At 44.4% G+C, this 27895-nt stretch overlaps 1 protein-coding gene across 7 annotated transcripts; it reads left to right on the forward strand.

Moving 5' to 3' along the window:
- The first annotated feature begins 16 nt into the window (after positions 1-16).
- Positions 17-27817, forward strand: SLC31A1 (solute carrier family 31 member 1). Of its 7 annotated transcripts, XM_040606651.1 has the most exons (7): positions 6744-6799; positions 12029-12205; positions 12890-12986; positions 20273-20429; positions 22682-22754; positions 23149-23317; positions 23986-27817. In XM_040606651.1, the coding sequence occupies exons 4-7, from the start codon at positions 20316-20318 to the stop codon at positions 24185-24187; spliced, it is 558 nt and encodes a 185-aa protein (XP_040462585.1). In that variant the 5' UTR covers positions 6744-6799; positions 12029-12205; positions 12890-12986; positions 20273-20315; the 3' UTR covers positions 24188-27817. The 7 variants fall into 7 exon arrangements, with proteins under 7 accessions (XP_040462588.1, XP_040462592.1, XP_040462589.1 ...); XM_040606654.1 differs by lacking the exons at positions 6744-6799; positions 12029-12205 and adding an exon at positions 17-59; XM_040606655.1 differs by lacking the exons at positions 6744-6799; positions 12029-12205 and adding an exon at positions 116-309.
- The last annotated feature ends 78 nt before the right edge of the window (positions 27818-27895 follow it).

Below are 27895 nucleotides of genomic sequence, written 5' to 3' on the forward strand. Positions count from 1 at the left end.
CGGGGCTTGGACTGGGGCGGGGCAAAGCGGCGGAGCCGTGGGCTCGTGGCGGTCGTGAGGTGAGTGACGTGTCGGGGTCACGGTGGTCTCGTGCTCCCCCCACCCCGGGCCGCCTGAGGGGGCCCGCGGCCGCCGACCTCCGGGCGCCCTTGGCGGGACGCGGGGGCTTCGTCCCGGGCGTGAGGCGGCGGATGGCGGCGGGGGGCGGCCTGTCAGCGCTGGGGCACGGCCGCGGTACCTGAGGGGCCGGGCGGCCTCGGCGGAGAGGGGGGGGCGGAGGGCTGAGCTGGGCCCGCCGGCCGCGCTGAGGTGCGGGGGGAGCCCGGTGGCTCTGCGGGGAATGCCCGGGGCAGGGGAAGCGGCCCCCGTGGGGCTGCCGGCCTGGCCTGGCGGGGGGGAGCGGGTGTGTTCCCCAGGGGACGGCGGGGCGCCCGGTCACCCCGTGCTGTCCTTGCCGGCCTGCCCGAGCCCGGGGGGCGGCCGTAACCCCTCCGGGGCTCGGGGGGCCGGGGGATGGTCTGGCATGGCCGGAGGGTGGCTCTGTGGCTCTGGCGTGGCTTGGTGGCCACCCTGCGGCCCGGGGCTACGTGGGGAAGGTCGGGGGCACGTGTGCTGTTCGTGCTCCAGAGCTGGTTCTCCTACAGCTTAGAGACGTGCTAACTGCTGTGTAATGCACTTTCCTCTTAGCATCAGAACCGTTTCTTGGGTTTAAAACCCTCTCAGCTGGCCCTCGTTAAGCAGTTTTATACCTTTGCCTTGTAACTGGAGAAATACGCCTCGCTGGTTGGGTTTTTTTCTCTTCCTGAAGAAGCTGGGATCTCTCGGTGCCTTGTGAGACCCGCTGCCTTGTCTTTAATTTTTGTACTCAGAACCGGGTGATGTTGAAGTGCAGCAAACCAGAATGCAGGTGAGAGGAAAACAGCAATAAGGGTTGAATAATTTCCTGGCTTTGGATGCTTTCTGGCACCGACCAGAAACGTGTAATAATAGTTACTTTTAGGGTATTTGAGTCAAAATGCGAAGTTACCAGGTCTGTTGTAGTGTGGCATTTGCAGTAAGTCAGGAGTTTTATTGCGATGAGAATACAACATGATTGGGATATCAGTGATTTCACTTCTGAAGGGAAAAGACTAGAGGAAGTATTTAAGTAGTTTTTTTATTGCGCAGTGTGATTGTTTTAGAATGAAACCTTCAAATGGTCTAAAACCTTGTTTCTGTTAAAATAATTAAAACCAACACACACACATGCAATAGTTATACAAGGATTTGATGTAAATTCCTAATGGGAGCAAATTGTTCCTATCTTTATATGGCAGGTGGACATGAACTTCAAATAGATGTCGTTCCCGTGCTTCTTAGATGAAGAGACAGTTCATTGTTTTGCTTCCCTCCGTATTTCTATTAAGTCAGCAGTCAGGATAGATTTCTGTTTTTAAAATGGTGAAGACCTGTGTGGCTAAGTCCTAGTGTTGCACTTGAATTTAGGGTTTTTTAGGTACAGGTAACGTTATGTCTGTACCCAGCTTTTTCCTTTTGTGCAAATATTTAGTGCAAAGTTTAACTTGGAAAGAAAAACTTCACAGTTCTGGTACAATCAAGGATTCCTGTGCTGTGAGCAACCTCTTAGCTGAGAACCTGATGTGCTTTCCCACACTGGGATTCAGCACTGGCTTAATGTCAGTGAAGCGGGCAGGTAGCAGTTAGGAGTATGTACCACAGCACTACAGCTACGTCTAAGACCTGTCTTAGTTGTGTGTTGGTTTTTTAATTTAAGCTTTGTTCATAGCCCTCTTCTGCGTTTGAGTTGGCAGTGGGTTTGTGGCTCCACGAGTTCCCAGTCATAGACTGATTTTTCCTGTTTGTGCTCAAATTCCAAGCTTCAGAATGCTTTATAGTATGGCATTTTGTGCAAAGGTGGACTAAACTCTCTTCACAAGTATTTATTAAATTTACTTTTAATCTGTTTGATCTTAACTTGCCTCTGCTTGAGCCTGAGGTAAAGAAAGCTTTTGCAGTATTTTTCATGAGTAACAGTATGTGATTTTATAGGGTAAGTTAGCATTTACTTTAATGGTCCCAGTTCATCTAATTTATGATGTAATGCTCCCTGAGGCTTTCATGAAGTTTTGGATCATGCGTTACTTTTTTCCCCATGGTTCATTAAAAAAGGGGGCACTGGAAATAATGTGTAAATATTGCTATTTAAATGCGTGTTGGTTTCATGACTGTGGATCTGTTGGTGAAGCAACTGTGACTAGCCTGCTGCACAGTACAAAATTAAAGTGATGCTTTTTGCTATGAACACAAAAATTGCTCCAGTAGCCAGGTTTTTTCTCCCCCCCCCCCCCCAAAAAAAAACCACAAAAACAAACCAACCACCAAAAAAACCTACAAACCAACCACAAAACGAACAACAAACAAACAAACAACAAAAAACAGATTGAAAAGAGGGAAACTACTAGGAGTTGCAGGCTTCTGCACAACTTCATACTGAAAACTGAGAAATCATGTGTGGCTATTTTCTAGTGAGAGTTTGTTATGTCCGTTGGAAGTTGCAGAGAATTGTTTTAATTTTGTATCAGATTTCTAATCTAGAGCAGCTTTTTAGCTAGGCTGAGAATTAGAATAATTTCTGCCAGTAGAGAGGAAGAATTAAGTAAGCTTTCCAAGTCAATTCTGCATGTTTGCTTTTTTGTTTTAAAGGCATAGTCCCTGCCACTTACTCAGACTTGTAGTGGTGCAAGAACTAGGTGGCTGTGGTTTATTTTTTTTAGTATTTTTAGAAAAGAGGTTTGGGAGGATTCTTCTCTCACTTACCCCTTTGCAGTGTAACTTCAGGTTTTGAATTAGTGAGATTATCTATCCCTGAACAAAAGCTTAATGCTTGAGAAGGGAAGGTGTTGAGAATACTAATCTTTAAGTCTTCTAGTACAAATAGGTGAGATCTACCGTATTTACATGGTGAGTTTTGAGTTGGGGCCCTAAGGAGCTTCCTTTCAGCTGTCTTTTTTTTCCAATCACACAGTAGGTCAGAGAAGACAGAACTTTTTGGTTTTTGAACTAAAATTGAATATTTTCTCCTTTTCTTTTTGGTTTATGTATTTGCTATAAAGATCCTTCTGCCCAACACCTTCTCCATGCTTGGCTGAAGGTCACCCTGAAAGTTAGCTGTAATCTGCATCAGAATTTTGCAAAGTTGAGTTGGAGCAGATTGCCAGCCTGAACTTCTCTAAAAGTCTGCCAGGAAATCACTGGGAATCTTGGCAGTTTTTCCTCAGGGAAGGATGAAAAAGACTCGGTCAAGTTATGTTGCTTTTCTCTGAGAAATCCAATCTTAGTTAATCTACTCTATTGCCTTTTGCTTCAATCTAATTTTCTGAAAGTATTCCTAGTCAAGACCTAGGGGACTCAAGACCAATGATTTTTTTTTCATTAACTTGTTCAGCTGAAAGCTGGAATCTGCTAACGCAGAGAATAATGGGACTGGTTAGTGCAAACAAATTAAACTCCTGTTTTGTAGCACTACAAACTAACTTTCTAAAGCCTTTCATTTGTTGGTCCTGGATTAGAAGCCAATCTAAAAGCAGGAGGCTATGATAAAATACCTCCTTTTTGTCCTTCTGTTTCTACAGTTTTTAATGTCCTTTTCCCAATGCAGGTTTCAGGTCTTTTCTTCCCTATGTCTCACCAGTTCATATCTGCAAGAGTCCTGCTGATTTCCAGTGACACTTGAACAATTGTGATGGCTAGCTACAACAACTGCTTGTATGGAAAATATTTTAAAATTTTCTTTTTGCTCTTTCACTCTGCACATATATAACATTAGAAAATCCCACAGTCGTCACACTGCAGATGTGAATGTCATTTATAACCTGTTTTAAAAGTTTCATGTGCATATAATCTGTTCACTCTAATGTTTATCTGAATTAATACAGCAGACCATGTTAGATCACGGGCCAAAACGCTGTAAGCGATTAAGTGTCTTACTGGATGCTCAGCACATCCTGGTATCAAGCCTGTGAAGCTGGGAGAAAAGGAGGAAAAGAATACAGCTGTTTTGCCATGAAACTAATAGCGAGTGCACCAAGTTTTCTCCTGCGACTTCGTGAGAGCTACTTCACTTTAACAAAGCCTTCTCTTCTGACACATGCTCATTAGTTATCAAGGACTCAAATCTCATTCCTCTGTTGAAGGTACGTGAGCTTGGAATATGAGCTTTGTGATATATTTAGCTGATCTTTTGGCTAACCTAGATAAAAGAAATCCTGACAGTCTTGGCTTTTTTCTTTTTTGAAGACTTAATATGTCTTTGCGGAAGGAGTGTGTGGGGTAAATACACTTTACGGCTTTTTTTCATGTTAGAGGTAATTTAATTGGACTCGGATTTGCAAGATTAAAAAGCACTTTGAGGCCACCTTCAGTGTGCTTCCTGAGTTTACAGACTAATGCTTGTTAGCCAGCTGGCTAGTCTGCTCCAGTGTGATGAGCTTGGAAAAGCAGCTATTTGAAAGGTAGTATATGGCTTCAGCCTCCTTATGGAGATGCTCATCCCTGTAACCCAGCCTGCTCCTTGTCTGATTTCATTCAAATGGGGAATGTGCTCTGCATGGGAAAATCAGAGCAGCTCTGTGCCATCCCAGTGTGGGCGCAGTGCCTGGCCCCAGTGAGCTGTGCAGCTCAGCAGCTCCTTGGCTGGGTTCCTCCATATTGTCTGGATGGAGGCTGCACTGAGAGCCAGGTATCCAGTTGATGAGTTGCTACCTCAGTTAACTTTTCCTGCTCTGAAAGGCATTGTACTGAAAAGACTCAACAATATATTGTCACAGCTTGACTGCATTTTCAAGCTTGCATCCTTTACTTGGGAAAGAAAAACACTAACAAATGTGGAGCGGTCTCAAAGCCAGTGCTCCCAGCAGGCAGGTGATCCCAGTTTATTCTCTTCTAGCCCTTGGGAAGTGACTGCTGTGGCTGCTGTCAGTGTAGAGCTCTGTGGGAGGGCAGCAAGATACCACACGCATCTCTGATCTAAGTCAACCCTTGTACATCAAAGTGATAAGGGAAGTAGAAGCACAAGCTCCTGAGGAGCACACCCAGCCCTGGAATACTGTGGAGGTGAAGTGCAACTCACAGGCTTGGTCTGGTTTTCTCAGTTGCATTTTTTTTTTTTTTATGGTTCCCTTGTTTGTCTGGGCTCCTGAGCTAATGGATTTGACAAGAGATTTGACTCATGATTTCTGGGTTCTCTGCCAGGAGAGTTTTATACAGATCAAGTTACCATTGGCTTTGGTGCCCTTTATTAACTTGGGATAAGACATTCTCTCACGAGGATGTACTGAACCTTAATGTTTAAGGTGGTGTCAGGTAAGACTGAAGTGTGTGGGATGAGTGTGTTACATGTACAGTCAAACTGAAGCCTAAATAACTTAAAAGATGGTTGGGAGTTTTACAGCTGCCTTCATGTTCCTGCTACAGGTTTGGTTCTACTTGTAAAGCCATTTTTGTGCTGCTCTCTTCATACAAGGCATAAACAGACTACTGTCCGTAGGATATCCTGTTGCATAGATAGTAAAGGCTAACACGTTTTATTCTGTTTGTTTTGCTGCTTTGGTAAGACGTAGTAGTTTAAACAAACTTTTTGGCAGCATCATGACTTTCCTTAAGTTGCTGAATTCCTTAAGTGAAACCATCTAGTACATCACAATAGTAGGATCGTGTGCACTGCTTACCATTTGGTACCTTTTTGTGTAACTCTTGCTTTTGATCTTGCTTGAAACCACTGCGCCTACAATAAGGACACTTGTATTGCAGAGCACAGTACAGCCATATTTCTTGCACTTTTTCTCTTTTGTCGTGTTTTTTCTTTTGTAGCGATTGCTGATGCCAGCTTTCTGTTCAGAAAGGTCAGAGAGCCAGTGACCCAGACAGGATTTGTCTTGTACACACTGTGGAAGAATTTCTGCAGAATTTATGATACATCTGCCTTGTTATTTTTTACACTCTCCCAGGATCCTAAAAACTAGTCTAGAGCTTTGAAAATGTCACATTTCTTCATTGTGAGGTAGATACTAAAACTGTTTGCTTTCTTACAGTATCCAAAAGCAAGCAAAATAATTTCTCTGACAGAAATGTGAAAATGTGTTTGAAATGTGTTTTGTGTAATGTATTTGAAAGTAATCTCTGCAACACATTTAATCTGGTCAGGGACTTCTAAAATCTCTTTGCATTTTTGCAAAGATCTCGTGAAGAAGATTCAGGAGTTACTTTTGCTGTTACATGGAGCTTTATGTGAGCATCCCAGTCCTTGGTCTGGTCCTAACATGATTGGCTTATGCCTTCAGTAGGCTGCATAGCCCAAGCAGTCAATATTTGTCATGGGTCATATGAAATCTTTGGCTGTAACAATAGGGTTTGTCAATACTTTGTGAGGGATATTTCATAATATTCTACTCGCCCAGAGCAGAAAGTAGCAGAAATTGCTGCTGCTTCAGACCTTACCCCTGTTTTGCTCAACTATTAGAAGCTGTATATAAACATTCCCCACTGACCATATTGCAAGTAGTAGGTCTGGTTTGAAATAGGCTGCAGGTCAGGCAATAAATAGGCTTAAAGCAGAGTAAAAGTGATCATAGCTGAATCCAAGCAGTAGTTAATGATTAGCCTTTGATATAGATAATGATATGAGTTCTGCTTGTCAGCATTATCTGAAAGTTTAGAAACATTGATCCGTCTCAGACTAGTTGCCCATTTGGAGAAGGCTGTTCTTCTGGAGTCAGTAGGTAGAAAACCTGTCTCTGGAATAGTAAGTACTCAGCTTTTTGGGTTTTTTTTTAGCTCTGAATCATTTCTGCTTTGGATTAGCAGCTCTGTGGCAGCCCAGTGGTTTGAAAGCTAGGTGAAGAATGCCATGTTCAAAGCTTTTTCCCGGTGTGGTTTATTGTCACTCATAACTAAAATAAAAAATTTGTTGCTATTTGTTCTAGCTTTCTGTGCCCTAGAGGTAGTCCTGTCAGAAGAGTGTCATGAGACCAAGGCTCTTCCAAAGACAGGTTCCTTCCCAGGGAATGGCTTGACTTCATTGCCCTTTCCCTCTTCTTGATATTGCAGGAGATCTTCGACCTTGTTGAGTTGTCAAAGAGTGAAGGTGGGATTGGAATTTTGTATTTCCAAAAGCGAAAATGTAGAGGTGCTCTGTTCTATAGACTAGGGCTAAGAATTTGTCCTCTGAACTCTTACAGGTGTTTGTGTTACTACCTGGAAGCTATTTATATATCACATGTTCTTTTGCTGTTACCTGAGACCACAGAGCAAGAGTAGGAAAAGTGCCTCTGGTGATGTATGTTTTGGTCTTAACCATCTGCCGAAACAGAGATTGACTTCCTGGGCTTAATTAAAAACACAGTGGAATGGATTTTGATAATGATGACCTGTGTTCTGCCTTGCTTTTTTTTCTCAGAAACAGCTTCGGGCTTCTCAAAACAACGGGTGTTTGAACAATTGAAGTAAAAGAATTTGATTCTTGCCTGTGGTAGAACAAGCTTTTGTTTTGGGGGAGTCAAAGGTGGTGATGCAAAATGAAATGAACACACATTCATTTGCCTTCTGCAAGAAGGGAAAGCATAAGTATTTTTTTAAAAGTCAACCTTTCAAACTATTAGGTCTTTAGTGAAAAGCCTATGTTTAAAAGGTGACCCTGACAGGCCAGAGTAGGAATTGGAAGTCCCTGCGTATTCCCGTAGGAGCTGACATCAGCAATGCATGGCTATTGCGGCAATGCCTGGCATAGACTGGAATGTGACAGCTCCAGGGAAGGTGAATGATTGAGTGGCCACCTTAAAACACTGTGACTGCACATGGACAGGCATCTAAGGAGTAATTGTAGACAAACAGCTACTTAAATATGAAAAGAAAGGAGTGAAACCTGTTCCTGGGATCGTTATTCAAGGAAGCTTTCACATGTGGTTGAATCTAATGCACTTCATAATGAAGGTGTTAGAAGAACATACATGAATTGCTTAAAACAATGTGTCTCATATCATATGTGTGGAACGGATTCCTAAAAATTAACAAGGAGTTCTGGAAGCTGCTTTTCTTCTTGTCCAGATTCTCAAAACATACCTGAAAGCCAGTTCAGAATTTGTACAAAAGTTGCCTTTCTGTGCTAAGTCTGGTTATGATGTTGAAAAACAGCCAGAGGGGAGAAATGAGCTGGTTTTCCACATCTGCGGCTTTGTGTAAATGGCTAGGTTGTTATCAGCCGATCCATTAACTTAAAACTATCTTTGTTACCACTGCACTGCAGTGCCTTAGGCATTGCCTGAGTTCACTGGAGGCAAGATTTCTCTGTCAAAGGATTTGCAGGAACTTTTTAGTTCAACTGGAGGATTGGTGTCTGGGTCCATAAATGGTGGCTGTGCTGTCCAGAGCACAGAGCAGCTCCTCACCGTATCTGCAAGAACGGATAAGTCCTTGATGTGTGCAGGTTATTAAACTACATGTGTAGTTGTCATTCTCAGGGGGTAATAGGGTGCTGACTGGGCAACCTGCTGAGCGTGCTTGAACAGGGAAGCTGGGCTAGATGATCTCAGGAGGGCTCCTAAACCTCAGCGTTTCTGTGACTGAAAATCTTAACTGCAACTCCTCCTGCGGTGACATGTGGAGCAAGGGCAAGTAGGGTGAGATCTCGGAATCTCCTGTGAGTCTTCTGAATCATATGTGTCAATGGACTTTAGGCTCCCTTTTATGAGGCCTGTAATAAACTGATGCCATGCACTTTATTACCCTCAGCATTAGTTTTATCTACATGAGACAAAGGTATTTATGATGTTGCTAGATAAAAATCTGTAATCCTGCACCTGTATTAAAGGCTAGATAATGCACTTTAGGGCACATCAAGTCACATTGCATTTTTGCAGCTGAGGAAACTGTTGCTTACTTGGGAATGCACTTGCTGACCCTTGGTTTCATTTTGTGTCCTCTGAGATTTTACAGTCTTACAGGGCTTAAGGCTAGAAGACACCATTTTAAATAGCTCTGGTCAGAGCTGTTTATACTGTTCAGCCTGATGTGTTTCCTTCCCACTTCAGCAAGCCATGAAGCAATGGTTTATCAGGTATTAACTGGCAAGTAGTACCCTGCCTCACATCCTGATGTATCTAGTATTCCTTACAGATTGAATGCTTCTGCATGTTAGCACTGAATGGTCACAAACAATAATAATCTCCTTACCCTCGGGACAGAAACACCCTTTTTGTGTGAGACAGGCTGGCTCCTTTTCGTACGTATGGTGCAGGTGGTGTGAACCTGTAGGAATGTGGATGCTGAATTAGAGTGAGCGTGATGAAGAATCTTGTACACAAAAAGGTTTGGGTTTTTTTCCATTTTAAGATTTGAGTTTTCCCTTCATAAAAAAAAAAAAAAAAAGGTCTTTGTAGATAGAAGAGTACGTGCTAGAAGCTATTCTTGATTTGGGCATATAAAATAAGAGAAGTTCTTCACTAGGCCTGGGTTTTCTAAGGAAGGATAAATTGTCTAATCTTGCAGGATACATATCTTGCAAGATACTGTTCCAAATATTAATATTTTTTTTAGATGAAGAAGTTTTTGAAGAGTATTGCAAGGCACAGGACCGATCTGCTTGTTGCTCAGCATATGGTGAGGCAGCAGGATGTTTTCTGCCTTCTGGCCGTATGGGTCACATCTTCCTGATTGCCATTCCTGTGCTTGGTTGGGTAATGTCTCTGCAGAAACAGCCACGGAGGATAAGGAAGTACCTATTTATTCAAGAAGTTACATAATCTTGGAAAATATGTGTCACATGGCGCTTCATTTCTCTTGTCTTCCCCACTGCTGTCCCGTTTCTCTCTTCGGCTAAGGAAGGTTAGGCAACTTTCTTCAGCTGACGAGTGAGTGCTAAGCAGTTTTTAGTGGGAGGGTTTGGGTGATTTCTGACCAAACGCCATACGCAGTCAGCAGGCTGCACTCAGCTATTCTGGCATCCCCACAAGGCCTGTTAAAGCCAGTGGGATTTAAGCTATCCTGCCTTATCTCTGCTTAAATACTGCATGGTCCCTGGGGGGAAGGGGAGGCCTTCAGGTTTCTCCTTCCTGGATGCTGAATACTGGGTATTTTGTGACATGGGTATGTATTACCGTGTTACTGTTTCATACCCTTGATGATGTGAGGAAGAGAGATGAAAAGCTATGATAAAGTGGCCTGCAGAACTGCAAACCTGGTATAATTGCTTCAAAAGTCCTTTGACGTGTATAAGGAGTGCTGAAGAGGTTCTTCTGTCGATGCCTTCTGGGAATTGCCTTTGATGGAAACTTGTTAGTACTAGCTCTGAATTCACGCTGGCGTTGGCTATCAGGAATTTTGGTGTCTGACATGCTTTTGTAGGAGTCCTTTAGCCTGGATGTTTTATAAAGAAATAGTAATGTAGCATCCTCTTGTCAGTTTTGGCATCTCTAATGCCATGCTTTTCTCTCCAGATGAGTGCTTGAGTCAGCTTTTGTATGGCATCTTCTCTGCTTTGGGAGCTGTGGAACTGGCACTCGCTCCTCAGGTCTTGCGTGTCCTGAGGTGCCTCAGTTCTGCTGCTCTCCAGAAGCTTCTGTGCTCTTGCGTGTCAGAAAAGGGGCATGACTTGCCTCATCTGGCTAGACAGCAAGGAGAAAAATACACAGTACAGGCTAGTTAGTGGTGGAAGAAATAAAACAGGAAGGTGGAAATAGTGGACATGTACAGAATGGAAGAAATTGTGCTAGCAGTGGGCTTGGGCATGGCAAGTCACTCCTGAGTACGAAAGTCACAGGCCTGTGACAGAACTGATCTGCTCTGGCTGTGGCACCTGGTAGGACGTGCGCTCGCAGCCTGAAGAGCCAGCTGGAGGGGGATGCTATTCTGTTGGAGCTGGAGCAGTAATACGAAAAAGGGGAAAGTTTTGTGACACAGACATGAACAGGCAAACTTTGAACTATTGAAGAGATCATAATTGTCTTTTAGTTGGTACCACCTTTGTCACTGAGTTCACTATGTGCTGATGTAGCATCTCACCTTTCTGAATGCTGACTATAATGTTTATTGGTATTTATTAGCAGTAAAAAAAAACCAACCAAACTTGTAGTTGACATGTCTGTTCTTGGCCTTCTGCTTCTGGTCAGTGGGTGGGCGGCTCTGGGCCAAGTGAGCTGTGCTTTGTTCCCTGGACTGCACTTTTGATTTGCTCGGCTTGTAATAGTCTCTCTGGCTGAGGTTGTCTGAGACAGCCAAGGGTGGAATATGCTCAGATCCTTTGAAAGTGTCCCACTGGGAACTTCAGGTTAATTTGGGCTCGTTCGGGTTGGAAATACTCATGTTTTATCAGGGTGGTAGCAGGTTATTGTTGGTGGAGTTAATACTTCAGTTCACGTCACTTCTGACATCAGTTTCTCCAAAGCTTGTTTGCCGTGTCTGGCCTGGCTGTCCTCTGTGTGGATAAGAGCTATGCACGCACGGTTCACCGACCATCCTCAGCCTCCTGACAGCTTTCAGTATCTGTCCATCACCCAAAAATAACTCCGTTGACCCATGTTTTTGTGACAGATGTGCACTCAGCAATGTCTGCAAAACAGACAAGCAGTAGGCTGCATTTTGGAAGCTTGTACCCTGCGGTGTTCACAGGAGCTGCCAGATCCCATTCCAGTGTCATTCCTAGTTATTGTGCCCTTCCTACTGTTTTGCATTTGTCAGGGCAAGGACTGTGTTGTGTTTGTAACAGCGTGAAAATTTTCTAGCTGGGTGTATCCACTGCTGTGTTCTGAGCCCAAAAGCCTGTTGTGCCTCTTCAAAAATGTTTTCACTTTTAGCACTGTGTAGGGGACGGTAAGAAGCACCTTGTTGCTGCTGTGCTGAAGAGATGGTGTTCTTGTCTTGTGTCCCGCTAAGAGCGGGGCAGCCTGGAAAGCTGTACGTGTAGGTGATGACCCTAAGATTTGGCCCAACAGTTACAGGTGTGGATCACTCTCTTAAGATTGCTGTTCTTTTTTCACAGGAAAACTTGATGTTCACCGGTCTATGTGGGAATGTGTCCAGGATTCTCCTGTAGATGAGGAGAGTTTCTACTGATTCCTGTGCTGATGTAGTCCTCCCTACATTGCTGACTTAGAATTCTGTGGGAAAGAGACAAACCAAGGAGCAATGACATTGGTTCTGCCGCCTGTTGCTAAAGGTCACTGTGGTCATTGTGCGAGTAATCTTACCTGCTCTACCGAAGCAGGGGTTGAGAGGTGGCCAGCACAAGTGGAGGAGCTGTTTTAGAACAGGATAGGATAGGACAGTTAAGTTGGAAGGGACCACAACAATCATCTAGTCTAACTGCCAGGCTGTAGCTTGATGGAGTTTGGGACTTCATGAGGCAGTAGAGGAGCACTCTTGGATCTACATGCAGAGCTTTGTGTGTATTCCAGGTGCCTGAACCTGGACTGTAAGTGATGGACTTCTCTAGCAGAAATGAGGTTACAGCCAGGAAAACATTGGCAAGGACTCCTCAGTTTTGCCATGTTTCTCAGGAGAATCCTTCACTTACTGCTTTTTCCACCTCCTGTAGTTTCAGTGTGGCTGAACAAAAAGCTTGTCCAGAGAAGAGCCAGTCAGTTGCTCAACCTGCCTCTCACCATTATTTTCTTCACCTGTATGCACCTCTTGGCAATATTTCTCAGCCTTTCCTATGATATTATCAGTCTTTCAGTCTCAGGTTTTCCTGCTCTTTGGGATTGTTTTCTGCTGCCTTTTACTTCTATGGACCCATTAGCAATTACATGGGCTGGCTGATGCTCCGCTTATGAAGTTTGGTGCATTGTCCTGTAAAGAACAGCCTGTCCTAAGTTTTGGTTTTTTTTTCTCTTGTTCAAAGATTTAGAGATTTCCTGAGGAGTCTGCAGAAGCTGGAAGATTAGGAGCGACCGTCCCCTTTTATGGGAAGGAGATCAAGCAGGGTCTCTTAACAGAAGGTAACCAGACAAGTTTGCTATGAAAATAAACTCCATCAAAGGGATGTGATTGTAGCCATGCTGAGAGGAAGAGCTCTGCCTCTCCTCTAGTAATAGGGATTGTGCTAAGTGAATGCAACCAGCTTTGCCTCAGTTGTACAGGCGAGTGTTGCTTTCGTTCAAAGCAAAGAACAGAACCTTAAGGGCTGAGCCAAAGCTGATACTTTATCAGCTATTTTTAATCTTCATTTTAATTAAAAGTTGATTAATGTGTATAACTGTGCCAAGCTTCCAGATAATGTTTTACAACTCCAGGAAGCCTGTGTGAGCCAGCATCTCAACTGGAATCCACAGTCTGAAATTGGGCCACCTTTTTTTATATTTGCTGTGTCCATGAGTACTGTGCGATAGTTACATGTGGAGGGTGCAGCTTGTGTCTTTGGGACAGAGCAGCCCTGTAATGAGAGGGACAAACGTATTGGTACAAGCGTGGAATGTGGGAAAGAAACAAGAATTTGGTAAGGATAAAACAAGCAAATGGTGGCAGCCAGGAGCCCTGAAGGATAGAGTTTTGCAGCTCAGATAAGTGTGAGAAAATGGTAAAATTAATCCACTTGGCAGGGTGCTCCTTTGTTCTCTGCAAAGACCTACAGCCCCCCCATGAGTTCCCCCAGGCACTGAGGAAGGGGCATGTACTCACAGAGTGTGATTATTGGCACCAACGGTGTGATCTGGCTGTGCTGCAGAGAGCCTGAACTGAACTCTGCTTTAATCCTTCAACCCCAAACCTACCTGCGTGGGTGGCAGGAGGCTTTGCTCCACTCTTTCCCCATATCCTGCCTCTAGGTTTTGTCAGGGTTGCCTTAAGAAAGGGTCTGTCTCAGCCTGGGCAAATATTGTCAGCCATGCCCATGACTGATAAACAATGGAGCGTTTTTGATATGCCACGTTCTCTGTCACTGTCAGCATCCATGACTGTGCTGTAGTGGTTCCATCCTGGGATTCTTGACAGAGGTGATGACAGAGGATCAGTTATCCTGTGTGATTTTCTCCCCTCATGAAAAAGTAACAGCCCTGCAGGTTATTTTTGAAAGCCTATTCTTCTGCTTGTATTGTGCATGATAGCTGCAGAAGAGCTGGTCTTTACATGCTATCAGCTTGTCTGCATCTCGCTTCTAACATCCCTGCTGACTGCTTCCATCTCTGCATGTCACAGTCTGCCCAGACATCGTCCCCATGCAAAGCTGAACACAAGATATAGTCTGTAGCCCTGCCCATCTCTTTTTTTTTTTTTTGCCCATCATTCTCCACTTCCTGCACTCCACCCTCTGGCATGCAGCATCAAGCTGAATAACCTCTAGAATACCTCTCTTCTTCCTTCAAAAGCTTCCGAAACCCACCTGTACAAATATCTCAGCTGTTTCGCTTCTGCTTACATGTGGGGAGGGAGAGTGTGCCCTCCGTCACAGGCTGTTTTTCTGCTTGACTCCACTGATCTGGCTTGCATAGATTTGCAAGCTTCTCTGGTCACGGACAAAACCCAGGAAATGCAAACTAACACTGCGTGACAACCTAGCCTTCAAAATATCTTGGACCGCCTCTCCCAAGCTGTTCCCTTCTCTTTCTTGATTTTTACCTGAACCCCTTCTAGTGTGTTAAGCTTTTAGGAAACCTTAAAACTTCTGGTGAAGACTTTTGGTTGGGACTCTAAGGCGGTGACACAGTACCAGGCCAAGCCACACAGTTCTGCTGTAACCTTGCAAACATCCCTTAAATTCTTAATATAGCACCAAGAGCTGCTCCTTTGGGAGTCATGGAAGGGAAAAACAGAGGTGTGCAATTAAAAGAGGTGTGCAATTAAAAGAGGCGTGCTGGGCACAGCACAGTCCCTCCTTGGGTGTCCGAGTTCCAGCCTGGCATTGCTGAAGCTGCTTGGGAGAGTTCTGGGGGGAGTTTTGGCACTGGAGAACAACGGTGTGTATCTGTAAAGCACGTTACATTAAATTACTGAAGAATGATGTACTTGTTCCTTGTAGCTTTAGTGCATGTCTGTATAGCTTGACCCAGGAGGGCTCTGGCTGCCATTGCTGGATGTTTCTACAATATGAACAGGTGGAAATCATCTGTTCCTCAGCTGTGCCTTTAAGCAGCTCTGGAGCTAAGCCTGGGATCCTGGAGGAGAAGCAGCGAGTCCACCCATCTGGAAAGGAAGCAGTTAAAATTGTCCAGTTTGCCAGGAAATTGAATAAACCAGAAGCAGTGCTAAAGCCTCATGATGTCTAGCTCAGACCATTCAGTGGAGACCAGTTAGAGCCAGTGAACAGTGCTGTAGTGTCTGCAGGCTCCTTGCTTCCCCTCCCACCTCTATTTACAGCACTTAAAAAAAAAAAAAAATTGGGCTTGAGACCACAAGCTCAGAGCCAGTGGAGCTCAAGTAGTCTGCCAGCTGGACTGCTGTAAGTAGAGCACTGATAACTTTTGGTTGCCTTTTCCATTACTCATGTGTTTTGTATGTAACATTCCTTTGTATCATGCAGATGCAGGACTGAGAGGTACGTGATGGGCAAGCAAGAGATCTTTGCCCTTCCAGCTTGCTGTTTTTAATCTTTTTCCCTTGGATTTCTCTCAGGAGAGAAATTTTAATTCTTAGTAAATCTTCCCAGGTTGTCTTCACTTTTTCAGGAGAAGAGAGGGAACTTCTGACCCTGTTCTTGCTACCAAAAGCACTGGTGGAGATACTAGCTAAGAATCACTCTAGCTGCCTTGAGACAGAAGTCTGGATGCTTCTGTGCAGGAGCCAGCCTTGGCGGCATGGCTGGTGTGCTTGCTGCTGCTGCACATGGGGCCACTGCAGCAAGCACTGTCTCTGTTGAACAAGTAACTAGTGTAAAGGAGACTGAAGAGGTGTTTTTTAAGGCAGAGCCAGTGGAATTAGTTGATTTCTTGCTTTCTCAGAACTGGCACAGGAAAGATGAGGCACTATTTTGAAGGGAAGAGTTTGCTGCTCTAATGGGCATTGATTTAGGGCTTCGTTGTTAATCCTGTTAGACTTCTGATTTGGAAAGGAGCTTTCATTCCTCTTGAATGTGACTTTAAGGACGTTCTGTTTGCACACCATGTTTCAGACTGAGCTGATTTGTAAAGTACTTTCTGGGAGCTTGGCAGATCCTTCGCAGAGTCTGTCCTGTTTCTGTATGGCCTGTGTTTCTGCATTAATAGGTGTTATCTCCCTTGGGTGTCTGGAAGGCTGTTTGCCACAGGAGAAACTCTGATTTACTGCAGAGCATTAACAGAGCCGAAGCAATAGATTGGGAAACTGTGGTGGAGGTTATTTATAATGGCAGTCATCTTATGGCTGAGACCTGCTTGAGAAGACTGTTTTGTGTTTGGCGTCTCATCAGGTCCAGCTCTTTTACCCATTGTTTCTGTTGTGCACTGGCATAAGACACCTATCTTTCCTCCCATCCTCTGTGCCCTGGAGTTGCAAACTGCCCTGCAGCTTCCTTGTACATGTGAGATGGGGCAGCACTGGTTAAATGTTGGTGGAGGGTGAAAGCAAGTCCTAATGCTGAACTTGAGCTAACAGTTTGTTGTCAGATCCTGCTCCTGGCTTGCATTTCTCCCTGAACCATCTTGGTCTGCTGAGCTGCCAAGGTGGCATTGCCGCAGACGGGTAGAAACCTCTTACCTGAACAGAGCCTACATATGTGCTGAGGTCAGTCTCGCTCCAAGATGATGGCTTAAAAGTGAGAGAGGTTCTTTGTGTAGCTCTGAGTCTTACTGTGTTCCTTAAGAATTTGAGGAGTTGTGAAATGGAGGCTGTGGCTCCTCTGACCTGGGGTGACAGCAGGGAGAGAGAAAGAAACAGGTCTTGGAGGGAATTTCCTCATTCCTCTCTCCTGTCCCACCCTGTTTGTTTTCTTATGCGGTAGGCTACTACAGAGTACAAGAAAAATCCTTGTGTGTGTGCAGCCCTGGTAACAGTGCAGCATCCAGGCAGGTGCACCAAGAGGTCTGTGCCCTTCGAGTGTGCAAACGCTTTGAAATGCTTGAGCCTTCTGCAGCCACAGTCTATTCCAAATCCCTTCTCCAGGGTGTGCTCAGGGATCTGCTCCAATCAATGCCTCTTTCTCTCTCTGCAAACATGGGGAGCAGGCAGCAGTTCAGAGATCAAGTTGTCCACTCAGACAAAAATACCTGCTGCTGAAGTGCTGGGTTTGTACAAGACTAAACCTATTTAAGGAATTTGTGATAATAGAAACATGTGTGTGGATTTTTTTCCTCCCGGTACAGCATCAGACTTCTTAAAAACAGTGCCCTTCTTTTCGTGATACACACAGCTCTGTGTCAGTGAGCTTGTCTCTTAAGAGAATGCACAAACAAACCAGTGATTTGCAGCTTGAAATAATTACACAGCCATTAACCTGTTGCTGCTGCTGCCCTAGATACTGGGTTTTTTTTACCTCGAGCACAAATAGAGACCTCCTAAGTTGTAATGCAGAGGCTGACTGTACTGGGTTGTTCCACTAGAAGTCATTTAAACAGAAATTTATCCAGGTGTTGGTTACCTTTAATAAAACAAAAGACAGCTGAAGTGGCTCAGTCTAGGTTATTTCCTCTTAGGCTACTTAATATCCTCTTCTTTCCAGGATCTCCTAAAATGTCTTTCAGTGTTGGGTAACCGCAGTAGGGGGTTGGATCTGGTGTTGGAACACTAGTGGAGCAGAGTGGGAAGGAGTTACACAGGTGAGCATCAAGCTCACCAAGACCCAGCCCATCCACAGGCAGCCACTTGTGAATACTTGAGCTTGTTGGTTTTAATACACTGTAAATGGCTAGAGAATGCGTCTCCTGCTTCTCCCTTTCTGGAGACCAGTGATAGTAAATTAGTGAGAAGCTGGACACAACCAAACCACAATGGGAGTTTTTAATCTGGTAACCAGCCAGGGCTTCTGTGGAGTGTATTGGAACCTGCAGAGTTTGGCAGGAGCGTGAAATCCTAAAATGAATAAATAGCCGAATTGGACAGTAGTCACTAGCGAGAATGTTGCATCCAAAGCAAAAGCAACCTATTAGTCAACTGAAAGAAGAATCACAGAATCATTTAGGTTGGAAAAGATTTTTGAGATCATCAAGTCAAACTGTTAACCCAGGACTGCCAAGTCCATCACTAAACCATGTTGCTAAGCACCGCATCTACTAAACCATGTTGCTAAGCACCGCATCTACTAAACCATGTTGCTAAGCACCGCATCTACTAAACCATGTTGCTAAGCACCGCATCTACTAAACCATGTTGCTAAGCACCGCATCTACTAAACCATGTTGCTAAGCAACGCATCTACTAAACCATGTTGCTAAGCAACGCATCTACTAAACCATGTTGCTAAGCAACGCATCTATGTGATTTTTAAACACCTCCAGGCATGGTGATTCCACCATTTCCCTGGGCAGCCTGTTCCAGTGCTTCACCACCCTTTTCAGTGATTTTTTTTTTTTTTTTTGTCTTAATATCCAATCTAAACTTCCCCTGGTGTAACCTGAGGCTGTTTCTTCTTGTCCTTAGCTTATTATCTGGGAGAAGGGACCTACCTCTAGCTGCCTACAGCTTCCTTTCAGGTAGTTGTACAAAGTAGTAAGATCTACCCTGAGCTGCCTCCCCTCCAGGCTGAACACCCCCAGTTCCCTCAGCTGCTCCCCATCAGACTTGTGCTCCAGACCCTTCCCCAGCTCTGTTGCCTGTCTCTGGACACGCTCCAGCACCTCAGCATCCCTCTTGAAGCGAAGGGCCCAGAACTGAACACAGGATTTGAGGTATGGCTTCACCAGTGCTCAGTACAAGGGCACAATCATTGCCCTTGTCCTGCTGGCCACACTTTCTGATAGAGCCAGGATGCTGTTGGCCTTCTTGGCCACCTGGGTACTTGGCAGATGCTCTTCCCTCCTGCAATGGCAGTTGTGTTCTGGGTCACCAGTGATTCCTGCACAGCTGTGTCATAGGGCCACTGGCACGAACTGAACCAGCTGCACCATCAACTGTTTGCCATTTGGTTTTTTTTTTTTACTAGTGTGGCTTTCAGTTTAGAAGGCTCTTCTGGAGTTTCGTTTCCCCTTTCCAGTCTAAATATATTTATACCCATCTGTTCAAACACCATATTGTCTTTTAGCGTAAAAAGTTCTTTTTTTCCTAGTTGTAAATGCTCCTGGTGATTTATCTGGAAGGAAGTATGTCTCCTTTTCTTTTTTTTTTTTTTTTAACTTTAATTTGATAAAGTGTCTGTACTTTGTTTTTTATTTCACTCTGTTTTACTTGAGTGCTGGACTAGACTAGGAGGGTACACAGTATTCCAGACAGGGCCTAGTACATCAGTGTCCATACTTACTTATCTTTAGTGGTATCTCACCTGGACTGTGCTAGGATTGGCTTTGCCTGGCTGTCACGCAGAAGATGCTGTTGTTTTCAGGACTGACTGATGTTCTCGGGTTGTTTTTGCTCCTGTTGCTATTTCTACCTGGTGACTTTTTATTGCACACCAGAAATTGTCCCTGGTTCCATCGCACGTTGTGCCAGAGTGCAGAAGCCACGTCCACATTTAACCATGAGGTGTATTTTTATTTTTGAGGTGGTATTTCCAGACATACCTGATTTGCAGTAACCAGATTAGGAACTTGGACTGGCAGCCTTTTGACTGTGTCTCTCATTGTGTGTAATGTGATTAGAGGGGAGATGTGACAATGTAAAGCTCATAGAAGTGAAATTGGATTGCCTGTGGCTATTGCAGACCTTTGCCTGGTAATAGGCCTTGTACCACCTAACATAATTTCTTCATTAAACATGTTCCCAATAAAATCCATAACTGTCAATTAAGAGAAATACTGTAATCTGATCCTTTATTATATACAATTTAAAATGGGGTTTGAGATATTTTTGCCTCTTGCATGACTGCAATTGAGAAGAAACTTGGGTTTTTTTCTTCTTAGAGATAAGAAATGTTCCTTTATACTGAGCACTTGTCCCCATGTGCTACCTCAATTAGATTAGGCTGCCTTTCTGGCAAGAATGTTTAGGATGGTGCAGCAATACAATGATGTAAAGCTCAGAAGGACACACCTCCTTTAAAGTGTCCTGCTCGCTTTGCTGTGTGTTCTCTGTAGTCAGAGTGGAGGACCATGAGGATGCTGCAGAAGTTTATCCAGAGGCAGTAGTTCTCAGTGGCTTAGAGTATTTTCTTTTGTAGTAGCAGTAGAGAAACCATATTCAGTTTAGAAAACTGCTGCTTCTTTTTTTTTTCCCCATTTGTTTTCAGGTTCCTACTTTTCCACGTGCCTTTTTGAATATCTGTTGTAAAGATGCCTCACGATCACCACATGAACAGCTCCATGTTGCCAACCATGCATCCTCCTGGACATCACCACTCAACAACAGCCCCAGGACATCATCACGGATCTGACATGATGATGATGGTAAGTCGAAAAATTGTAATTAACCAGAGAGCTTTTCCTTGTCTGTGGTTCAGAGTAACTTGTCATCTTAGAAAGTACGCTCTTGAGAATTGGAAATTAGACTTAGCTTTGGAAGGCATGAATCAATCCAGTTAAAGCACAGACCCCATTGTGGCTCTTCTGGAATAGAGAGGGCATGAGGTGATAGGCAACACAAAATGTATTTCAGAGCTGGAGATCCTTTGGCAAAATGGTCTTTTCTTGCAAAAACCTTCCTAGCAGCCAGCTCAGTATCTGCTCTCCAGGCAGCTAAAGGTAGAAATGCAAAGTAAGCGTTAAATAAAAAATGGATGGAGTTCTCCAGGCTTTTAGTGTTAGCAAAAGCTTTAATTGGCACTGGGAGGATTGCACACTAGTATGATGGGTTGTGCTGACCTGCAGGCAGCCAACCAAACTTTAAGTGCGCACTTGGTTTGGGGAGCAAAGTGCTCCCAGGGCTCTCTGCCGTGTCAGCGTTAAAGCTGTGTTGGTCATGAATCCTGCTGCTCTAGCTAACTTTGATCTAAACAAGTTCAGACTTGTGCATGCTGGCATCACTGAAGCTTTGCAGAGATCCTGGCCAGAGTTTCCATGGAGATGGCTGTATGATCTGCGTTTGTGTAACTAGTTCTAGGGACTTTTTCAGCCTTTTCTCCCTTTTCTAATACTTTCAAATGAGTTTCAGATTATTAAAACATAACTCTTCATGGTTAAACTTTGGAAGGAGGGGAGCGTGCATTGCCATTTCAAATGAGAATGTACTCGGGAGTACATTTTGCAGGCCTTTATTTGGTTTGCCTGCCAGCTATGTGCCCTGAAGAATCACTGCTTCTACTTAAATTGCAAACAGTACCATAGCAGAAGAGGGGATTGGAACAGCCTTCCCCTTTGTGAACACAGCCCAGTACAAGGCCCAGTAGTGCTGGTGGAACTTGCAGTCCAGCATTGTCATTAATGTCCTTGTGGAGCTCTTCAATTAATCTTAACAGCTAAGTCTTGGCGTTCTCTGATCCGTTACTTCCCATACAAATGCTGTTTCTTTACAAGTGTCAAGTGCTCTGAAATGCAATGGACAGTTACAGGATGCTGCCTTACCCTGCCACTGAAAACTGTGATTAGCTGCACAAGATGTTGAATTAACATGGCACGTAAAACTGTCAGGGAAGGAAGTAAATAGCTACACCATCTTAGATAGTAGACTGAACACATTTTAATGTACACATATTCCTATTCCTCACTTGCACCAGGTAACAAGCTCCATTTCAGCTGTGGTCTATGGAAATAGGCTACAATCTTTGGCTTGTGCGGTTTTTGTTTTAAATGTAAAAATATTAAATTCATTAAAGAAATTGAAGTACTCTCTAAAATAATGTTTTATAGTAATTTCTGCTCTGGGGGAAGTGAACATCTGCTGATTCTTATGGATGCTGAAATTAATCATAATTCTGATCTTCAGCAAATAACCTTAATTAAGCAATGAAGGGAGTTCAAAGAGAAGTTCTGTTAGCTTAGTGAGTACTTTGCATGTGAAAACACTGTATGCAGCTGTGGTCAAGGCATGCTAAACTGAGTGTATTTACCTGGCTGGGAAGATTATAGGAACTCCAGCTGGCTGGGGGATCACTGATGTCTCCCCTTCCCACAGCATTCACTATGAAGGTTCAAGAGCCCTTACTTTCACCCAGAGGAAGCTGTGATCTTGCTTTATATATAATATTCCTTGTTGTACCTGTATTTAGGTCTGTCTTTCCCATAGAATATTATGAGGTTCTGTAGGGAGACAATAGTCTGCTGGCATGGTGCAGGACGGGACCAGAGAATTCAGCTGTACAAGCCCTTACCCGTATGAGCTCATACAAGGTCAAGGTGAGGAGCAGGAAGTGTCCTGTACCCCAGCCCATGAGTAGTCATGAGCTCCACAGAGACACCCCCGATCCCCAACTACTTCAGATGCTTGAGGAGAAAAGGAACTCCAAAAGTACTGTGGGCCTTCTGCCCAGGGGCACTGCCTGAGAGTTGTCCACGGGAACTGGAACCTGAAGCACCTTTAGCCATGTCTTGCTTATGTATGTTACACTAGATTTACTGAAGAGTTTCTTTGAGTCTTCTGTTGACCAAGTGAAATGATCTTAAGTTCTTGTCATAACACAAAAACCTTTGCTAAATCTTGTTGTGAACTCCATCTTGGGATAAGCTATTCAGGCTCATCTTGATGTTCTTTATGTTTTGGCCAGGCAATGACTTTCCACTTCAGCTGTGAGAATGTGCCATTGCTGTTTTCTGGACTTACAATCAATACTCCTGGAGGTTGGTAGAATTGTCTTGTCCAGTCCAAACAAAAAGTTTGCAAGTGATTAATGTTTCAGGAATTACCTTGCTATTTATGCCAAAAATATGCAGGCACACTGTGTGGAGTCTGTTTTAAATGGCATCTGTGGGGTGAAAGAAAAAGGGAGATGTCTGTATAATTTGAGAATTCAACTGGTCTTATCAAAAGTGATTGCTGATTCCACCTCATGGGTGAAATTCCAACTAGTGTGTGAGTGAAACTCACGTTTACCATCTGCACGTGCACGTACATGGTGCCCAGCCATAGCCTGTGCAGTGTGATGCAGTTGTTGAATTACAGTGTCTCTTCTGACATGTTTTGAAGCAAACGTCTTTTGTTGCACAGATATAAGAATGTTTCCTCTTTTGTCAGAAATGGCTGGTGCTTTTGTGGCTGTCTTCTTCCTGGCCATGTTTTATGAAGGCCTTAAGATTGCCCGAGAGTGTCTGCTCCGTAAATCCCAAGTCAGCATTCGCTACAACTCCATGCCAGTGCCAGGTCCCAACGGCACTATCTTGATGGAGACGCACAAAACTGTTGGGTAAGAATTTCACTTCATTCTAAGAGAATTTTCTTCAGCACCTGAGAAACGTAAAAACTGGGACAGAAAAAACTATGCAGTCAGTATTACTCTCTGCAAAGTATATTGACTCCAGATTGGGACAATGCTTGACACTGGAGGACACTGTGATTGAGTCATCTGGCCACCCTTTAGGATGGCGGGACAAAAGGAGGAAAGCAGCAAGTAGTCAGATAAGCATGGGTTTTTTCCAGGGCAGTAATGAACACATTTGGGGAGTTCCCAGGAACAGAATTTGGGTGTTATAGCCAGCAACCCTGGCGATATGACAGAAAATACTTAGGATCCTTTGGCTGACACGTAGTCAAAGCCTCTACTCGGAAAAGAAGCCATTCTGCATATTGAATGTGGGGGTACAGCAAGCTTGTAGAGATCTGTTTCTCAGCTAAAAGTTTTGTCCTCCCAGCAAGTACCATGCTTTCTTTGATATCCGTCAGCTCAGGGGAAAAAGACAGAAGTGACAGATGCATGCAGAAGTCTATGTCCAGCCTGCTTTGTTATCTTCTCTGCCGTTTCAAGCACACCTTGGCATCCTCTCGGCCTAAGAGCTACATTTTCTCTTTGGGGATGTGCATTTTCCTGCCTGTGTCTCATGAATGCTGACTGTTCTTTGGGGTTTGTGTTTTCAGACAGCAGATGTTGAGCTTTCCTCACCTCCTGCAGACTGTACTACACATCATTCAGGTTGTGGTCAGTTACTTCCTCATGCTGATCTTCATGACGTACAACGGATACCTCTGCATAGCTGTGGCGGCAGGGGCAGGGACGGGCTATTTCCTCTTCAGCTGGAAGAAGGCAGTTGTTGTGGATATCACGGAGCATTGCCATTAACACTGGATGCTGCCCAGAAGCTCTCCACCCCACTGCTCTCTTGAAGTGCAGCCATCACAAGGACTGGATCATTCCTAAGCTGAAAGAGAATCGATATAAAGAAAATCAACTGGAGTTCACCACAAGTTCCTAGCTGGGGTGTAGGTGTGGTTGGAACTGGGTATGCTGCTCCCCCATGCTGCAGGCTGGCAGCAGGGTTGACTCTTGAGGGTCCCGTGGTAGCCATTCTTGGCTAGGATTTGCTTTTTTCTTAGATTATGCCGTGATTGAAATTAGTTGGCTGACAGAAATGTAGAAATTATTCTTAAAAAAAAAAAAAAAGACAAAAAAAACCCCCCAGAAAACCAAAACCATTTTATTTTTGAATTTTAAATGCTCATCTGTGAGGGTTTTATGAACAGTAGGTAAAGATCAATGTTGTCAGTGGAGCCTACGTGTGCAAATGGCTATGTTAACGTTACTTTTTTTCAGTCCATGAGTAATGCCAGGGGAGGAGATCTCCCTGGCATTGTGGCTTTTGGGGCCAATGACACCTTCTGATGCAGAAGGACTCAGCCTCTGAGGAATATTTGGTGCTGCACATCAGACACGCCCAGGGTGTCCTGGCAGGGGAGTGCTTTGACATAAGTACGTGACCTGTGTGCTTCAGGGGGTCTAGAGAAGTGTCCTCCAAGCCCATCAGAGCATGATGTTAATCTTTGGATGCATCCAGCAGTTTTACTCAGCTTCAGGTGATAATCTTGGGTTTGGCTGCTTTCAGTTCACAATCATGGAAATACGCAGAGTAGATGCAGGATGGTAACTGCTTATTTACAGGGCAAAAAGATTTTAAATGAACCATTGAACCCACATTTACTTCATGTTGAACTACACCTGGATGGATCTAGAGCTAGACTTTTGGTTTACTAGAACGAGTTCTGTAAATGAGGCGAGAGCTAAATAATGATTTCTTAACACTGAAGGTTAAAGTACCTGAAGAGGGCATTCTCTGATTAAGATGAACAAAGTAAAACAACCATTTTCCTGTAAAGGAGGGATTTGAGGAAGAGAAGAAAGAAAAGATAGGACTACAGCAGTTCTTAGTCTCATCTCAGATTAAATTTGGAGCAGCTTGGGCTGATTAAAAAGTATTCCTGACCCAGATGACTCCTCTTTGTCTTAATAATTGTGCTGTGACCGCATTAGTTTGGAGGTGCAACAGTTATCAGTGCCAGTGGTGGGCAAATGTTGTAGCACAGCAGAGAACTTCCCATTCAGTGCTGTGAGCTCTACACATTTCACAGGCAAGACAGGCTGTGACACAGGCAAAGCCAGCTTACTGCATGTGTGATGCCCAGGACATGCTTTGGGTTTTCTAGGGAGCAGTTTTGCTTTAGCACTTCATTACTAACTGCTTCTCGTTGTAGGGAATGTTGAGCAGAGTATGGTGCAAAGCTGGAGCCTTCATTCTACTCAGGATGCTCAATTTGTGTTTGTAACTGCTGGAAGGGAAGACAGTGAGGTTTTCAGAAGGGCACTCAAAAACAGGCACCGTTTCCAGACTGGGACTGATGTCTGGGATGTGCCATGAGAACATGGAATCCTTTTGAGATGCCTGGGCACATGCAGTAGCATTTTTTTCTCTGGAGGTGCTGCTAGTCATACTGTTAGCAGTAGCTGTGTAAGGAATGCTGATCTTTGTGATCAGCTGCAAAAGGCAGCAGGAAATCTGCTACTGCTGCTACCAGGATCTTGAATGCACCATCTAAAGTCAACTGCCCTGGGCTGATGCCAGCTATTTATTTGGACATCTTGGTTTCTTTGGGCAGTGAATTACAGAACAAAAGGAGATGAGTTAAAAGCAGGCTTAGGTTTCTAAAAAGCTGCTTTCTGTAGCAAATTTGCGTCTGGGTGAAAGAAGCAAAGTTATTTTCATGGAAAAAATTTTAGCCACATCCTGATGGGAGACAGGAAAAGCTTTTCCTGTCTGAACTTTGAAGGGAGTTATGTCTGTAACAGACTGCAGAAGGACATACTGATCTCCTCTCTGCATCTCTCATGAAGGTAAAAATTTGTGCCCTCTAAGCAATCATACCTCTCTGTGAGAGTGGAAAACAGACCCTTCCAATACCTGCGAGAGAGCTGTGAGGAAATCTTAGTGTTTGTTGGAGAGAACTGAAGCAGTTAAGTGCTGGAGATGGTTGGTTTATGTTTTGAAAGCTTTATGCTGCAGGGGCTTGATCCCTGAAGGAGTTCAGAGCTGATGTTGCCAACACTGCTCTGATTGGTTTCTCTTGAACGAGCTGGAGTTGTTGCCATTACAGGGACGTCTGATTACATAGTCACAAGTGACTTTGCGTGATGCCAGTAGTTACTTCATATACCTCTTGCTGTGTCTTTCTTTAAAATAGAACCTCTGCTTAGCTTGATCTTCTTGCTGTCACCTTTTATCCACCTTTCCTTGTATTCAGGTGACCAGACCTGAAATCTCGGATTCAAGTGGTCAGAGATGGGTGACTTGGAGATTAGGCAATAGCTGTGGCTTTTACAGTATGAATTCGGTTGTTAGCTTTTCTGCCTCATTTTACATGTAAAATCTGTGCCCTTGAAATTGTTTCCCCTCCAAGGATGATTATTTCTGTCTTCACTGGGTCATCTCCTGCCCATGCTCACACAAGAGCGGGCACAGTGTGCAGAGGGAAGTGATGCTGAGCTAGCGGTGCTCACTGGAGGAGCAGGAACCTGGGCAGAAGTCCCCCAAGTGTCCAGCAAGCACCCCAGTTACCTTCCAGCAGCCTGGAAGAGTGATGGTTTGAGCAGTGGGCAGTGCCCTAGTTAGAAATGGGAGGCCCAGCTGGGCTTTGGGGAGTGCTGCACAAGGGAAGGGCTGAAAGGAGGGTGTATAAAGAGAGAAAATGGACGGCTGCATCCCCTCTGCTGCTGAGCTCGCTGCTACAGTGAGGCACAGCTGAGAAAGGGACCTTTCCAGGCTGTGTCTCCCTGCCAGCTTTGACCATGCTTTCTTTTGGTTCAATGTTGACAATCCAGAGAAGCCACCTACCTCCCCGTGTCCCAGCCTCTGCCTGGCCCACCAGATGCCATCAGCTGCTGTGTTCTTGGCCCAGGTTGCTGTTTGCTTTGCCAGGGTCTGAGCAAAACCTGGCTCTCTCTACTGACTACTTCTACTGACTGCTTTTGGTGCAGACCCAGCCTTTCTGCTGGCTGTATTTAAAGTTGTCCCAATAACACTAAACTCACATGAAGTAGTGCTTGGAGGGAAGTGAAGACTCAATTCGCTCAAGTCTCTGAATGATTAAAATTCATACGTCAACACACATGTGGCATGCTTGGAACGTGATGTCCCGTGTCTGTCTTTGTACCCTGACGTTTAGCCTCCACACACGATGCCTCTGAATGAAGTGCACAAAGCATCTGGGCTGTCTTTGTTGGCTGGCTTTTGTTGTTTTCCTTCGAGTGCCTTTTCAGTTTGGAGCCAGTCCCACCAAATCCAGCAGGATTTCTAGTTTTGTTTACAGTGGACTGTCATTTTTGTTTTTACTCTTGCTCTTTGTGGAGGTAGCTTGTCTAGTATTACTGTGAATATCAAGAATCTCCTGTATGTAATTAACCAATAAAATCGATTTCATTTTACTATGGTGGATGTGGAGTTTTGAAACAATCCTCAAAGCAGACTGCAGCTGAAGTGGAGGCTGGCAGCTCTTAGTGCAC

The sequence above is a fragment of the Falco naumanni genome, chromosome 9 (genome assembly GCF_017639655.2).
Source record: "Falco naumanni isolate bFalNau1 chromosome 9, bFalNau1.pat, whole genome shotgun sequence".
Lineage (NCBI taxonomy): Eukaryota > Metazoa > Chordata > Aves > Falconiformes > Falconidae > Falco > Falco naumanni.

Coding starts and splice junctions, on each gene's coding strand:
- SLC31A1 (XM_040606654.1), top strand. CDS start 20,316: ATGCCTCACGATCACCACATGAACAGCTCCATGTTGCCAACCATGCAT. Junction 20,430..22,681: donor GATCTGACATGATGATGATG/GTAAGTCGAAAA, acceptor TGTTTTGGCCAG/GCAATGACTTTCCACTTCAG. Junction 22,755..23,148: donor TACAATCAATACTCCTGGAG/GTTGGTAGAATT, acceptor CTCTTTTGTCAG/AAATGGCTGGTGCTTTTGTG.